The 16493-nt window shown below is 41.7% G+C and overlaps 1 protein-coding gene across 1 annotated transcript in view; it reads left to right on the top strand.

Moving 5' to 3' along the window:
• Positions 1-6518: 6518 nt before the first annotated feature.
• LOC141577579 (uncharacterized) overlaps positions 6519-16493 on the top strand; it is a 91066-nt gene continuing 81091 nt past the window's right edge. The window contains exons 1-3 of the mRNA XM_074363187.1: positions 6519-6597; positions 7873-8039; positions 8262-8407. Coding sequence (XP_074219288.1) covers positions 6519-6597; positions 7873-8039; positions 8262-8407 — 392 coding nt within the window. The remainder of the gene's footprint in view (positions 6598-7872; positions 8040-8261; positions 8408-16493) is intronic.

Below are 16493 nucleotides of genomic sequence, written 5' to 3'. Positions count from 1 at the left end.
GTCAACATCTATTTCAAATTTTTAAAGTAGTAATCCCCCTTCTTGATGTTTATGGATCATTTGTATTTGTTTTAAGGAGTTATTATGCCACAGAAAACATCAGAGATTCACACAAAGACTCATAGAAGGTAGTTCTCATGTTTTAGCTATGGTCTAGTGAAAAACTAGAAACCTAAATTTACAACAAGGAGAGTGATACTGAAATGAACTGTGATCTGTGCATATGAGGTAAGCCCAGCCATTAAAATCACGTTTCCTAAAATTATTTAATCATATGAAAAAATGAATGCAATATAATGTTAGGAAAAAAGCCTTATACAAATCATATATTCAGTTTATATGTTAAAATATATAAGGAAAGACTTAAAAAATCAAAACTGTAAAGAGTGAATTACTTCTGGGAAGTGAGATTATATGTGATTTTTTTCCATCCTTCTTTATGTTTTTATGTCTCTTACAATTTTCTTATTTTTAAAAGTACTAATCTGTTCATCTCTTGATATTTTCTACTAGACTAGGCTCCTTGTAGAGGGGTGACATTATCTTCACAGGGGTGCTCTCCCTATCAGCCCAGGACTGATACAAAATAGGAATTCCCAGATGTCAAATCAATAAAGCAATGCTTTTGTAACCAAAGAAATTGCAACTGATTTTATTCTCAAATTAGCTGTGATTTATTCAGGAAATAATTATTTTTATGTAAATGGCATTAACAATCCATTGAACCTAACTGATCATTTCTCAGTTATTTCTGGATTTTCATGCAAGTCAAAAATCATAAAGAAGACACTATTAACATGACATTATAATAAATTAAAGGAGGTTATGTTTTTAAAATACTCTTATTTTCTATATTATGTCTCATTCCAAACAAAGTCTTTATGTGGCTTAAATAAGAACATACAATAATAGCGTTTACTTTTGTCACATGCTTACTAAATGTCAAGGTTTCTTCTAAGTGCTTTAACCCTAGAAGTTATTTAATCTTCATAACAACACTATTATCATCCCCATTTCACAAATGAAGAAACTGGGGCACCATGTTTAGGAAAATATACAAGATCACACAGCTGAGAATTAGATGAGTTAGGATTACACTCTGGCCCCAGAGCCCAAACCCTTGAGGCTACAGAACTGCCTCTGCCTGAATAGAGATTGGAGGCTGTCAGAATCAGCTGAACTGAAGCCGAAGCACACTGACCACAAGCTGAGGTGGAGAGTGCTCCCATTTATAGCCCAGCCTTCTCTCAGGGCTTGACCTCTCCCTTAGTTGTCACCTTCCCTTCCCAAAGCAACACCTACATCCTCACGTTCTGTCTGCCCCCAACTCCACCAGCACTTACAAAATTGAAAGGACCTTCTCCAGTTGTTCACTCTAAAAGATACAATGACTGATGTGACACTGTTGCCTCTCCCAAGGAATCTGGAATTTTGACAAGAAATAGATTCTTAAAGCAAAAGACCAAATCTCTAACAGTGAGGGTTTCAAGGACTCGCAAGGCTGTGATGGAAACAATTGGATCGAGAGAATTTCTGTTGACACTAAATTTATATCCACAAAGGAGACAGTCTGGGCTTCTAAAAATAGTATGCATTTTGGAGTCTACAATTTTCTAGCTGTGTGAACATAGGAAATGTAGTTAATTGGGCCTGTTTTCTAATTTTTAAAGGAGGACACAAAACCTATCTCCAGACATATGACAAGATTCAGTGATAATGCGTATAAATTAGCACCCACAGTCTCTGGTGTAGGGTTAACACTTTCCATAAATTGTTGGTATTGATATTTAGAATTCATTTTGGTATAGGTATTAATATTAGTGTTATTAACACTGACATTAATTAACATTAATGAAAAAGTACTGAAGCCAGCATCAGAAAACCTAGATTTGAGCATCAGCTCAACGCTGACTCTGTTGAGCAGACAATACCCATGGGCCCTGAACACCCTTGCACATCCTTTCTGAGTGTGCCAAGAACAGAAGGCCCTGGGAGCTCTTTATCTGGGCCACTTCTCAGGGCTGTTTTTGCAACAAGCAACTTTGAAGGATAAGGTAATGTCTCCACGCAGACGAAGAGCAGGTTTGCTTAGCGCTCGCTATAAAAACAGTACGTTCCTCTTCTGTGACACAACCCGCTGCAAAGACAGCATCCAGCCAGGTCGATCTGTGTCATCCCATGGGACTCAGAGGGCATGAAGAAACGGACGTGATACCACCACTCTCATGCTGTTTGCTGTGTGGCCTTTACCTCTGACCTGGGAGTCTTACTTCTGCTGTCAGCATCCAGAGAACATAAACAGGCTAGTTTGTCAGCTTACAGGTAGGGTAAAATCTGAATCTTCACAGGTCATAACAGACCCCTAATTTACCATAGAAGAATGGAGCCATCTGCCCTCTCTCCCACAGAATTATTGGAAGAGCTAAACAAAATATATATTCATGAAGATTGTCAACTTTTAAATAAGATGAGAAACTAGTTTAACATAAGTGACTGCAGACATAAGGAGAGCCTTGTGTCATAGCATTGAGAGACTCTCAAAAAAAGTAACACTTCATTGTTAATTACAGGTCAGTTAGTATCTGTATTTTTTAGACTCCATCTTAAAAGCATTCTATGTGGTTTAGGCATCAAGAGATACCAGATCCAGGGAATGGCATGTGAGTGATACAGTCCTATGTGTGCATGCCAATGAACCTTCTAGTTACTCCAACTGAAACAAAAATAAAAGTTTCCAAAATATCAACTTTGCTCTGCTGAGAATTATATCATCTTTTTCATTTTAGTTTTGATGTAATAGCTTACAAGTTCATTTTTCACTCACTCAAATGAACTGTATCCTGTGAGGATTCTGTACTGCTTTCCATAAGTATTTGGTCTTTTCCTTTTGGATTAAAAACCATGAAGATTTACATAGATAATCAGATTTCCCCCACTCCTCCTACCTCACACGCACCAAGGCCAAAGAAAAAAAACATCTGCTCTGAGACCTACTGCCAACTGCAAAGAACTAACAGAAAATCAGGGCCACTGAGTGGTGTGAATGCTAGTCACAGTTTGAATCTATCAAGTAATTACTGAATATGCAATGACACATATGCTGAACTTTTCAAAGGACCAGATGGGTTCCTACCCAAATTCAGAGAGTCACTGAGGTCATTCAAAATCACCGTAACTAGTACCCTCAACATTTACCAAACCAAACACCAATCTCACTTACACGAAAGTGATTCAGGGAACAGTCACTAATACGGTTTTCATATTTCATTAGAAGTCTCTCATTCAAGGGTAGCCTTTTGTTTCAATAGTAAACCAAAGTGATAAGAAATCCATATGCATGCGAGTATGATGACTGTTTTATTAATAACAAATGGGCCCACAATGAGATCCACACGTCTGGGAAAATAATGGGAGGCCAAAGGGAAGTAATTTTCCTGAATCAGTTTACAGGTGAGTTTTGCTGTTGCTGTTTTCTTTTGACTGATGAAAGAAGGAAGTTTTGAACGGCACCTAAACAAACCTGAGAAGTGGACGAGGGAATACGGTGCACACACCTCCCATTTGCCACTGGACTCCTGAGCACAAGGAGGACGCTGCCTGTCAGGCTCTGGGAAATTTCAGAGTACAGACTGCAGCACTGATTCCAAGTGACAGAATGAAAGCTCAGAAGGGACAGCCTCCCTGGCACTCAGAAATTGTGTCCGAGAGCTTTTGTTGCTCTTACGCTAACCCTTTAACCACGTGTCAGCTCTATGTGCTCTGGTTCAGTGAGCTCTTGACAATAGACTTTAATGTGAAAAACAAACAGCTCAGTATTACTAACTGAACACTACAATAATTTCTTCAAGGTTTGAGGGGTTTCTTTGCAGCTGGCATTTTCTCATAACAGCCAATCAAGAGAGTGATGTTGGGCAATAATTTCTCTCCACCCCAAGTTGTTCACTCACATGGGGTAAACCCCCTAACTCAAAGGTATTTCAGATTCACCTCTATTGCACAGTCAAATTTCCTCAGACACTGTAGAAGGCCTCTTACTGATGCAATTGAAGCCAGAAGTTCATGGGTTAAAAAAAAACAGAAATATGGAGGAATATTAAGAATTAATAATACTTAATGTGGTAAGCAAACAACAGCTTCACAAAGATGTCCACACCCTAAATCCCAGAGCTCGTGAGTATGTTATGTTACACTGGCAAAGAGAAATTAAGGTTGTTAATCAGATGCTCTTAACATAGGAAGATTATCCTGGAGGGCCCAATGTAATCACAAAGGTCTTTAAAAGCAGAAGAGGATGGCAAAGGAGGAACCATCAGAGAGATGACAGCATGAGAAGGATTCCACCTGATGTCGCTGTCTTAGAAGATGGAGGAACAAAGCCATGGCCAAGGGGTTTGGGAGCCCTCCAAAAGATAGAAAAGGCAAAGAAATGGATTATCTCCTAGAGACTTCAGAAGATAAGTGCCCCTGCTAACACTCTGATTTTAGCCCAGTAAGATCCTTCTCAGACTTGTGACCTATAGACCTTGTAAGATAATAAATTTGTGCTGTTTTCAACCACTGTGTTGGCAATCTGTCACAGCATTAGGAACAAAATGCACATGTGTTACATACGAACGTATGCCACAGATTGCAGTTACATAAAGTCCTTTCTTATCAACGCATACCCATATGTTTGGTTACAATTTCCAACTCAATTTCTTAAAGTGAAGCAGATATCTGCTAAGACTGTATCTAAATAAAAAATAACTCTTACAACTCAATAAGAAGAAGAAAAGCAAGCCAACAAAAAGTAAGCAAAACAGTTAAACAATTATTTCAAAAGAGAAAGGACAGGAATGTTCAATGAGCATATGAAAAGATGCTCAACATCACAAGTCACCAAAAACCCCACAAATTAAAATCACAATGAGATAACACTACATACCCATCAGAATAGCTAAAATTTTAAGAGCTGACAATACCAAGCGTTGGAAAGGATTATACTTTTAATTATGTAGCATTTGAAATATATTTTGCTATCTTTTTTTGGAAGTTTCATGAGTAGTTCAACTGACTCTACAATTTATTCAAGAAGCAAACTGATTTTCAAAGAGAATTTTTACATATTTTTGGAGATTAAGATGTACATTCAAAGAAAAACATATCAGATTAGCATGACACGTCTTTCCCAAAACAATAATTCAAAAAATATAGAAGCAACATGAACAGAGTTTCAAGGAAAGAATATTGTGACCCAGAATTACTGTTCATGTGAAAGGGAAAAAAAATTAAAGCATTAAAGAAATGCTGGTAAGCCATGTAACAAGAAGGGGGATTAGGAGAAGGAGGAAAGAAAGGGAAGGAGGAGAGAAAGAGGAAAAAAAGAGGAATGGAGAAAGTAAGAAGTGAGGAAGGAAGGGAAAGGGGAAGATAAATTGTTTTGAATATGTTCAATAAAATGGAACACATATCAAAAATAATCCTTTAAAAAAGGCAATAGGACATAACCAATAATAATAATATGGATCTAAAATACTATGTTTTAATATCTTAAGATATCATTAATGATATGAGAAGTAAAAGGACACTAAGTTTCTTAGCTTTTAGGCTCTGCCATAAGTGAAATGTTTTAAATTTTTTGAGGACTTTCACACAGCTAAATGTTATATATTCATTAGAAATATGTATTTCTGCAGCCATAAAAAGGAATGAAATCTTACTATTTGTGAAAACAAGGATGGACCTAGAGGGCATTAATAAGTCAGAGGAAAACTATCACTGTATGATTTCACTTATGTGTGGAATCTAAAAGACAAAGACAAATGAACAAACAAAACAAAACAGAACAGACTCAGATACAGAGAGCAAATAGGTGGTTACCAGAGGGGAAGGGGTTGGAGGATGAGTAAAATAGGTGAGGGAAATTAAGAGGTACAAACTTCCAATTACAGAAGAAATAAGTCATGGGGATGAAATGAAAGATGTGGGGAATACAGTCAATTATATTGTAATATCTTTGTATGGTGACAGAGGTAACTAGACACATCATGGTGATCATTTTGTAATGTACAGAAACATTAAATCACTATGTTGTGCAACTGGAACTAACATAGTCAGGTGGGTAAATCACACTTCAGTTAAGAAAACATATGTAGACACTGGGAATAAATACATCAAAATGCTAACGATGGTTATCTCTGGGGGGTGGAGATTATGGGTGATTATTAATTTTTATTTTATGCCTTTCTGTATTTCTAGTTGTCTGTAATGAACATTTTGCCCTGTATTGCTTGTAAAACTGGAAAGGAAACAGTAAATGTCATTAAAAAATTTTTATGTATATCTGCTTGAAGACAGCACAATAAATCCATTTTCCCTCAGGTAACAATGACCAGATTTGGTTCCCATGCCCACCCCTAAACCTAACATTTGCAAAGACCAACCATGAGGTGTTCTGGGTTGGAAGTGAGGCTGACCTTCCTGAAGAACAAGAGGGTTTCCTAACCAAACATCATGGTTTTGTTTTCAGCAAAGAAGGGATGGAAGGACTGGCTATTGAGAAACCAGTGAATAGTACCAACGGCCTCCATCCGAAGACCACCAGGAACACACCTCTAGGTGAGCTAGCTGGGTCTGGTGCTCATAGCAGGGAGCGAGACACACAGCACCGGGACTGCAGGGCACCTCGGTAAAAGTGAGAAAGGATTCATTCCAGAAGTTAGGCATGGGTTAGTGATCAGGGGAGGCTTAGAGGAAGCAGGATGCTGCTATGGATTGGATACCATCAGGAGAGCAGAGCAATTCTAGACTGAATTCCTAATAAATCTTATCTGTGAGGCCAAAGCTGTGAAAGTCACTCACAGTAGCCAAGACAGAAGGATGTCTGGTATTTGTGTTGTTTGTCTGTATCTGTGTGTAGACAAAGTTATCAGGTTCTCTCATTTGTTTTTTCTGTCACTTCACTGTGGTAACAGAACACCCTCGTCTGACGTCAGTGCCCTATGAGATTGTTAATGTCCAACAGCAGAACATGTGGCCCAGTTGTGAGTGTCCTGCCAGCTCCCGAAGGTCAGCAGCTGCTTCCCTCCTTTACCATCATTTTAACCAGATGGTGGGGGTGGAGTGAGAGTTAATCTCAATGCTGTTATTTGTACCTAATATTCTTGATGCTTCATATACCTAGTAAGAGGCACAAATTTGGCAAGATTAAGCACTATTTTTAAAAGAAAAATGTGTCTGTATCAAAACTAATGAAACACTCCATTTCCTCTGTGCAGGAAATGATGACCCCTCTCCACTCCTCAGTCCCACCAGGAAACCTCAAGAGTGGTTCTGTTTACAATAAATATTTAGGGCTCTGTTTACTTGGTCTTCCCTAATGCTCACAAATACTGATCTATATCAGTGGATTTATTTAAATGGCAAACAAAAAAGAGCCTCCCCAAATGAGCATTTCTAAGCTGCGTTTCTGGCCTGGGGGACTATGTTTCCGTTTCAGTTATAATTCTCACCAAACAAGGTACCATCAGGGGAAGCCTAAGGTATGTGACTTAGGCATATGTGACTCTGCCTACTGTGGCTTTATGTCAAGTTCCAGCTCCAACCAGGGCTGAGTCACAGAGCACAGAAACCAACAGAAACAAAAAAGACTCCATTCTCATTGAAAAGAGGAGCTTCTAGGCCTCAGTGGACAACAAAAAGGAAAGAGTCCTTCCTGGAGACAGAAAATGAGGCTTTTTCTATTCCTAATCTACCTGCAGAGTGCTACCCTGCTGCACTTTCTCACCACCTGAACCCTCTCAGCTCAAGGGAACCAAAATAAACTGGCAGTCGTTAAGTCCGCTAGACAAATAAACCCCTCGAAATGGCCTGTTTGGTAACTACCTTCTACAGTCTCCTGGGCTGGCACAGAAGACAGCCTGAGACACAAGTCAGGCGAGCGCACCTCTGAGGAGCTGGAGAGCCCAGGAACCGGGACAGAGCTGAGTCTCAGCTGCGCCAGGTCACCCAATCACCCGAGACACAGCAACAGCCAGCGGGCGAAGCTCGCCTATCTGAGGGTGTGTCTTGCCGTGTGATCGCTCGATGGGCTGGAGAACCCACTCTCTGCAGTTTTCCTTCCTCCACCCATCACTGCCCGTACTGCCCTATATGTCTTTTTAATCCATGGTCAGCTGGTTTTTTAGGGCATTAGTCGATGACAGTCTTTCAAGAAAAACTTCACAAAAGATCAGTTCCTGCCTTGTTCTTCTGATTTTGCCTTCCCCATCCCTTCCCAACAGGAATACCCGACGACCCACGTACAGCCCAGGTCCAGTGTGGCAGTGACAGGCATTACAACAGCAGCTTCAGATTTCAGGGTGGTGGTGCCTGGACCTGATACTGTTGCCCATGGTCTTGGGATCTGGGCTCTGCCCTGTGCCATCTGGTAGACTCCAAGTCACAGGTGTTCTTTTTGTCAACCCACCCCCCCCCACACCTGGCCCCATCCCCTCCCTTGTAGTGTTGATCCAGACCGTGGAACAGAACTTCCTTCATTTCCCTGCCTTAAACTCCCACTGCTCCCTAGGGCCACCTGAGCTCAGGGAAGTCTGATTAGGGCACAAAGATCAGGGAGACTGGTTACTATTACATCTCCCTGTCCCTGGCTGGGGACATAGTTTAAGTTTAATTGTCTTTACCTTTTCCAAAGTTAAGCTTTTTGCACTTATTCTGACCTGAACCAAAGGTTTCCATTCCTCTATTCTTCTTCAGAATATTGTGCACTGACTAGGAAATAATAAAAACAGATTCACAGCCTTTCTCTACAAACCTCAAACCAATGATGTAATGTAATCATGTCATCATTGAAAGAGGGAATGGTGTATGTGTAATAAAGGGGAAACTAGTTTACTGTGAATCATGAGTCTGAGTCAGTTTCTACTCAATGCTGGGGGTAGAGATGGCCCCGGAACAAGGAGCACATATATCTGAAATCAAATGCCTGCCTAGAATACATCTACATGTCAATCGTGTGATGAATCAGCTCCACACAATGGTCACATTATAAATATCATTACAGACGTTAAAGGTGAAAAAGTATGGCCCCTTCTAATGTGGAGGCGCTCACTTCCTCCCCGAGTTGGTAAATCACAGGCCCAAGGCACCTGCACGGCCCTCCCTCTCCCTCTTCCCCGGACTGTTCTGAGGGTTACACTGTGCCCTTCAGCCGTGATGAATGGAGTGTTGTGCTAACCTGGGCAGCTCCATTATTCATGTCCCCATCCTCTGTCCAGGCTGATAATTGCAGCATCCAGGAATTAGAAGCAAAAACTGTATTACAGTTGAAAGTTTCATCTTCCTGATTATAATATCTGACAAAAGGTAGGCTTTTCTATTAATCTCAGCTCCCTTCCACCAGAGTGGCATTTATTCACTGGTCGTACCTGTGCAGGGCCCGCATCCAGGCAGCGTCCCACAGAAACGGAATAGGTGACTCTTGGGATCTATCACTTCAGCCTGGAGAAGCTGAGGTGATAATCACATCACTCCATTAATAGGATGATAAACATATCAACCCTTAATCGGCCCACAACAGGCATAAACTCAGAGTTTTACTGGAGACAGTCTGTGTCCCAGAATTCCTGACTGCCAGGACCCGAGTGAGCGCTGCTGAATATAAAGCATTCCAGTATATTCAGGCTCTTTCACTGCAGCCTATTAAAATCCAATTCACACTTACTCAGAACTGCCCTGGATTTGTCAGAGTCATTTATTTCCTCCTTTTAGTTCTTAAAGCAATACTCAGAAAAGGGTATTCAGTTACACAAATTATATCTAAAGGATACTGGTCAAAGATTCATTGTTGAAAACGTATAATTATAGGGATTTTTTCATAATTAACAAAGAGGCAGAACAAGTGACAAGCCCATCAGAGTACAATAAAAGCATCAATTTGGGTTACAAGGCAGTCCATTACCATAGTTGATCGTGGTTTCTATTAAGTCTTAGAGCGACAAAGGTTGTAACTTTGCCATCTGCTACTTCATCAAATGGTTTATAGGAAAGCTTCTGGCCTAGAGGAAAACTGTAATACAGCTGCAGGCTGCTCACTGCTCTTTTTAAATTAAGACTTTTCAAGGAAGTCTAGCATTCAATCCAAACTGCAGAAAAAAGGTAAATGAATTTGTGTGGTGTAGTACCCACAAACCCTGGAATTCACAATTGTAAAACTTCAGCCATGAGTCATTTCAAATTTCCTGTATATTGAGCATGGGGCATATCTAGAGAAAGAAAACAGAGTGAGACCTGGCCCATTAGCCAGGTGGGATGTCTCTGCAATTGCTTCCCATCTGAGACACATCTGTCTCTCCAGACAGACGCAGCAGACTTCCCTCCAGGTTGCCAGCAACACTGGAAGCCCCTACCTGACATCTTTATAGCTGTGGAGACATCAGGAGAGGAAGGTAAAGGCAGGGCCTTCGCCCCTCCATCTGCCCTGGCTCTCCCTTTTCCTGAGTCCACAGCAGAACTGTCTCTAGACAAGACTGACTCTCAGCGAACAAAGGAGAGGCAGGGTCTGCTCCTAGACTACACACAGACTAGTGTCCCAAAACAGGCAACTTCAAGGTTTCTTTAAGTAACTTAAGTTTTACTAATTAAGGTGTCTTTGTAGCCTTAAGACTGAAGAGAAAAGAAAATCAACTACAAGATATTAAAAAAAAAAAAAGACAGGGTCACAGAGCAAACAGGGAATTACTCATCTATACGTACCATTTTCTGACAACAGGCCCCCTTTCTCAAGAGCTGAGGGTGGATCTGTTCCTTCAATATCTGGGGAAAAACTGGCTCTACCACCTCATGGTGGTGTACAGGGAGAGGCAGTCAAAAAAGATCCCAGATCCCAGTTGGTGCAAATGGCCAAGGATCTTGGCCAGCAGCTTCCTATTCTATCCTGCAATATCCTTCTTTTAGAATTGATAATGTGTGTATGTGTGTGTGTCTCTGTTTGTGTATACACGTGTGTAGAGACAGAGAGGATCAAAGTTACAGCAAGCTTTTAGAGAGTGTCTATTCTTGCAAGCATCTCACAGTCTAATCAGGGAAATGAACAAGTAAATTGTAATAATTAGAAAACATCGTATGACACTTCACAATGGAAGTGTCGTGTGGGCGCCAAGGAAGGAGTGGTTGATGCTGTCAGATGAAGGCAGAAAGGCTTCATGGAAGAGGTGATGATAAATTGACTCTTGAAGGACAGGAATTTCCAGATACCTTAGGGGTTATCTGCTTAGGTGGGTAGTTCTCAGCCTTGAGCACGCACGGAGTCACCTGGAGAGTTTATTAAAACACAGATTGCTGTGCCTCACCCCAGAGCTTCTGACTGGATAGGTCTGATATGGGCACACGAATTTGCATTTCTACCAAGTTCACAAGTGATGCTGATGCTGAGAACCTGAGGCTTATGTGCAGAGTAAGGAGTGGAAGCGGAGGGAGATGTGCTGGGAAAAGGCAGACGCTGGATCGTAAGGAACCCTGGGGTCGACGGAGAGACCATTCACTATCTGGACTGTAAGGACCCCTCGACAGGTTTTAAGCCACAGACTGCAATTATCGTATTTGTGTTTTCGGAGGGCAACTCTGGGGAAGGAAAGAGTAGTTATAACATGGTTCCAGTCAGCCTCTCAGGAAATGAAGTTAGAACAAAAGCCCAGGGGAGTGATAGGAACGTGGAGGATGGATCTGTGGTTACTTCTGTGAAAATGAGAACAAAAGCCTGGTCTCTTGAGCTATCCTCTCTAAGGGGAAAAATAAATCAACTATCTCCTTTGCCTCCAGAAACTGTTATTCCTTCTCACCCTTTATTAAAATATGCATGAAGTCTCTTCTGGGAAAGGACACACTGATTTTAGCATCATTTCCTTAACAGCCATAGTTTGTTAATTCTCTTTTCCAAGAAAAAGGGAAATATCCTAATTGAATGAAGTCAGAGGATCCCCATGGGTCTTTCATATGCCTGTCTGTTATCCACAAAGCTCTCGGGTAAGGGCACGTGGGGAACAAAAAAGATGGGGTGGGGCTGGGGCAGGGGAGTCTGTGTGTTCATAGTTTGGGAAGAAGCCCACCAGAGAAGGCAGGAGGAGGACAGAGCAGTGATGTAGAGAAGGCAAGAGGAGCAGCAGAAATAACAAAAGCTGGGGCACCTGAGGATTTCTAGGAAGTCTCAGAAATATTTGGTAGGCAACTGAATTTCCTGCAGAACGTGCTACACAAGGGAAATACAAAATTATATTATTTTACAATATTAACCAAAGCCAACATTTACTGATGTTTACTGTCTTAGCTGGAGTTTCCCCATCAGCAGAGCCTGAGGTTCACCAGCTGGTGGTTTATTTGGGAATGGGGCCAGAGGGAGCAGGACTGTGGAAGAGAGGAGGGGCTTGGGAGCAGGGGAAGCCAATCCCAGGCTGCAGGGTAGAACTGGCAACTACCAGGGGCCACTGCTCACTTGATCTCACAGGACCTCCTGAGAAGCTCTAGGAGACACTCCTCAGGACCATCCACCCAGGGAAGAAAGGGCCCGGGATTCCCGCAGTTGTCAAGGGATGGCCTGCAGGACATTAAATCTCTCACCCTTCTGAGCTGCATACACAGGAGTGCCCACTGCAGGTGTCAGAGAGCCCTGGGTAGGAAGTGAGGACAGCAAGGACCTGTCAGGGTACACCTGCACCAAGCAGGCAGGGCTTGGGCAGGACTGGCTACCATGAGTAACCATCAGAGGCAAGACCACAAGTATGTTTGGTCCGGGAGGCCTCCAGTGTGGCTGAGATGGGCCAGTTCCTGGGCTGAGGGTTTTACATGCATTATTTTATTTAAGCCACACAACAACACTGTAAGGCAAGCATTGCTATCCCCATGTGGCAGAAGAGGGAATGAGGGTTAGAGGCCCAAGGTGAGACAGATGGGAAGTGGTAGGGTTAGAGCCCAAATCCACCTCTTTCTGACTTTAAAGCCTGTGCTTAACCACAATATTAGCCTGTAACCAACATATTCAACTAGATGGTAACTCAAGAAGTTAGTTGAGGAAGCCATATCAACAGTCTTTAAAACAGTTATTAATTTTATTTCTATTCTAGAAATCTACCTTAAGGGAACAATCAGAAATGTGTACAAAGAATGTTTATTCCAGCCTTATTTATATTGGAATAGATAGAAAAATAGATAGATACGTGTATACATATATGTACATACATGTGGTATCATGCAATCATTTAAACTGATGACTATTAAAAATATAATATGGAGAAATACTTGTGATACAGTTAAAATATAGCTTAAGAACATACAGTATAAGATTAACAACATGTAAAACAGAAACACACAGGGAAAAAAGACTGAAAGGAAAAGACAAAAAGGCTAAAAGGAAAAGGAAAATTATTAAAGTGGGTGGTGGGAGATAATACTAATTTTAAAACTTTTTTCTTTATACTTCTTAGTATTTTAAATGTTCTACAAAAACACATATTACTTGTATACTCAGGGACATATTTATTTTAGTTTAATAGGCAGTGGTTGAAGTGGCTGTTACCCACCAGGGGCTCCCCACCAGTGCCCTGGGTCACCTTCCAGCACCAGCTGGGCGGGGTGGCCTGCCCTGCCCTGCACACCTCACAGCAGCTGCTGTCAGTGCTGTCACTAAGGGTCCTTTGTGGCTAAGAGAAGGGTTTGTGTTCTTCACAAAAGTCTCCTTCAAATATTCTGCTTGAGCCTACAGCCGTGTCTCTACCCACGGGCTCCAGAGACATCTCGGCCATCCCAAGCAGGGCATCACCGCAGCCTGGCCACTACTCTCCGTGTCCACAGCAGGGCTAATGACCCCGGAATGCTTGTGTCTGAGAAGATCTCAATGAGGGGCAGCCTTGCTGCAAGTCTGGCCTGTCAGGATGAGCTCTCTGTCCCGGGCAGGGCTAGAGCTGTTTCTCCTGAATTCCCTGAAACCCCAGGTGTTTTCCTGGTGCCTGGAGAAGATAAGGATGTGGGAGGGAAAAGGGCATGGGACCTACATCTTCTCACCCTTCACTAAAGACTAGATGTACAGTTGGCCCTCCATATAGGCAGGTTCTGCATCTGCAGATTCAACAAACCATGGATCAAAAGTATTTGGAAAAAAAATTTCCAGAAAGTTCCAAAAAGCAAAACTTGGATGTGCTGCACACCAGCAACTATTTACATAGTATTTACATTGTATTACGTATTATATGTAATCAGGAGCTGATTTAAAGTATACAGAAGGATGTGTGTAGGTTATATGCAAACACTACATCATTTCATATAAGGGACTTGAGCATCCTCGGATTTTGGTATCCTGGGAGGGGCACGGGACCAATACCCTGCAGTAACCGAGGGACGACTATAGTTCAATGTTCACACCCTTGCCAACCCAATTTCCCTTATTCCCAATGGAGAGTCTTCATCTTCATCTATAGGATTTCTCACTTCTAAATCTGCCAACGAAGTCCCTCCTCTTTTTTTTTTTTTTGCTTTTTTTTTTTTAGGCATGGAGGTGCCCTACGCTACATCTGTCTCATCATTGCTCTGTGGCCATTTCTATCATCATTTTTATCTTGGAGTCTATCCTCTTGACATCCCTCCTAGAAATAATTCCCAGAGTCCCAAAACTAGAAGACTACCATGCTCAGGATGGTCATAGCCCAGGGCCTCAGAGTGATGTTTCCTTAGGCCACATGGTTCCCTTCTGCCCTTTAATAAACAGTCTGAGCAATTTCAGGGAAACACAGTTGCTTGGCAGGGTGCCCAGTGGGGCAGACAAACATGAAAATTTTGGCTCTAACCTGAAGCACACTCTCAGATCTACTTCACTCCACATTACCAGACATCAAAAGATACCCTGACAAGGGAATCACTTGAAGGAAACCTTGCTATATGGCATATTTTAAATAGCATTCCCCTATCTAGAGAATTGCACCCACTATGAGGTCCACCTTCCCAAAGGAACTGTGAGATCAATCTACCCAGCATCCTTTGCAATGACGTGATGGCAAATATTTCTCAATTCCATTACTTTGTATCACTTGCCAACTTCCATGGCGTAAACCCCCCTACTGTGGCCTACTTCAAGTTACCAACAGTTTAAAAACTGGCCTATAAAGTCGATGAAACTTAACTGTCACTGCTCAGAGCTGGCTTGAGCCAGCTTCAACATCCCACTAGGCAGACGTGTGACTCATATTCCATAATGAGATGCACCTGCATGAAACTTCAGTTTTGAAAAGAGAAGAGAAACATATTAGGAAGCAAGCTCCATAAGGAATCTGTCTTTTTGCAGTGTGGCAGGAGAAGCACCCTATTTCGGACTGTGGAAGACACGGTGGTCCTGGTGCCCCATGGTAGCACCTGCAGCATGGGCTGCTATGTTTGGCACCACAGCAACGGTGACAGGGTCCTCCCTGGAGCAGACTGAGGTGTTTTTGAGCACTGTTCCTGACTTCAGGGCCTCCAAGCCCACCCGGAGGTTCTGTGAACTTCTTTATATTCTTTAATAAATCCCTTTTGCATTTGGATTGAATAGAATGCATTATCTTATTTGCAAATAAGAGCCCTAGTCGATTCTGCCTGAGGCAGAGATACATAATTGTAAGCAGAATTAAATACTTTTTCCATTAAATCTGTCTTTAGAGTTAACGATTTTCCCCCATTGGGGTGAAAATTCAGGTTCATTCAATCCTATTGCTCCCCATTGATAGGAGTGGTGGACAGAAACAACTTCAAAACTGATTACTCTGCAGCTCAAGATGTAGGAAGGCTGTGGCTGTATCACCCAATGAAGCATCGAATGAGAGTCCTAAAAAGACCAGGGGAGAGTGAAGGTAATACCTCCACTCAGCTGTGCCATGTCTCACTTCACCAAAGAAACTGAAAAATTCCTCTGAAGAGAAACACAGGAACCATGACGATTATCCATTATGTACATTTTGATAACCTCTCCCAAATAAGTAATTCTTCCAACTTTACTTTATATACTGTTTTAGTAATTTCTGGACCACCCACCTCCAAGATGCCTGAAATATTTGTTAAAATTGGTTAAAATAAAATTATCTCTGCCTTGCCCGACCTCTTTAATCAGAATCTCTAGGGATAAAGATCAGGAGTTTATATTTCCAAATTGTGCTTAAATTTTTGAGAACCTAACTTTTTTTCATTAATATCACAAAAAAGGGCCCTCCCCAAAAACATACGTTAAAAAGTTTAACAGAAAACCCCAGGCATAAAACACAAATTATATGTTTAGACAAGCAGATATAACATTGTCATGAAATGTTTAATTAAAAACACTTAACCCATAGTTTTAGGCCAATAAAATTGGATTTCAAGAGAAGGTGAGAGGAGCCCTGACCATTTTGCTGGAAGTCACCATCTTCCCTTACTTTCTCTCCACATCCAGAAACCTCCTGTGTCCCTAGATAGCTCTCTAAAGAGCGCTCTACCCAGGGCGGATTCCAAACACTGCTGCAGGT

The sequence above is a fragment of the Camelus bactrianus genome, chromosome 4, assembly GCF_048773025.1.
Source record: "Camelus bactrianus isolate YW-2024 breed Bactrian camel chromosome 4, ASM4877302v1, whole genome shotgun sequence".
Classification (NCBI taxonomy): domain Eukaryota; kingdom Metazoa; phylum Chordata; class Mammalia; order Artiodactyla; family Camelidae; genus Camelus; species Camelus bactrianus.
Note: the sequence above shows the minus strand (reverse complement) of the source record. Positions and strands in the feature narration are given on the sequence as shown.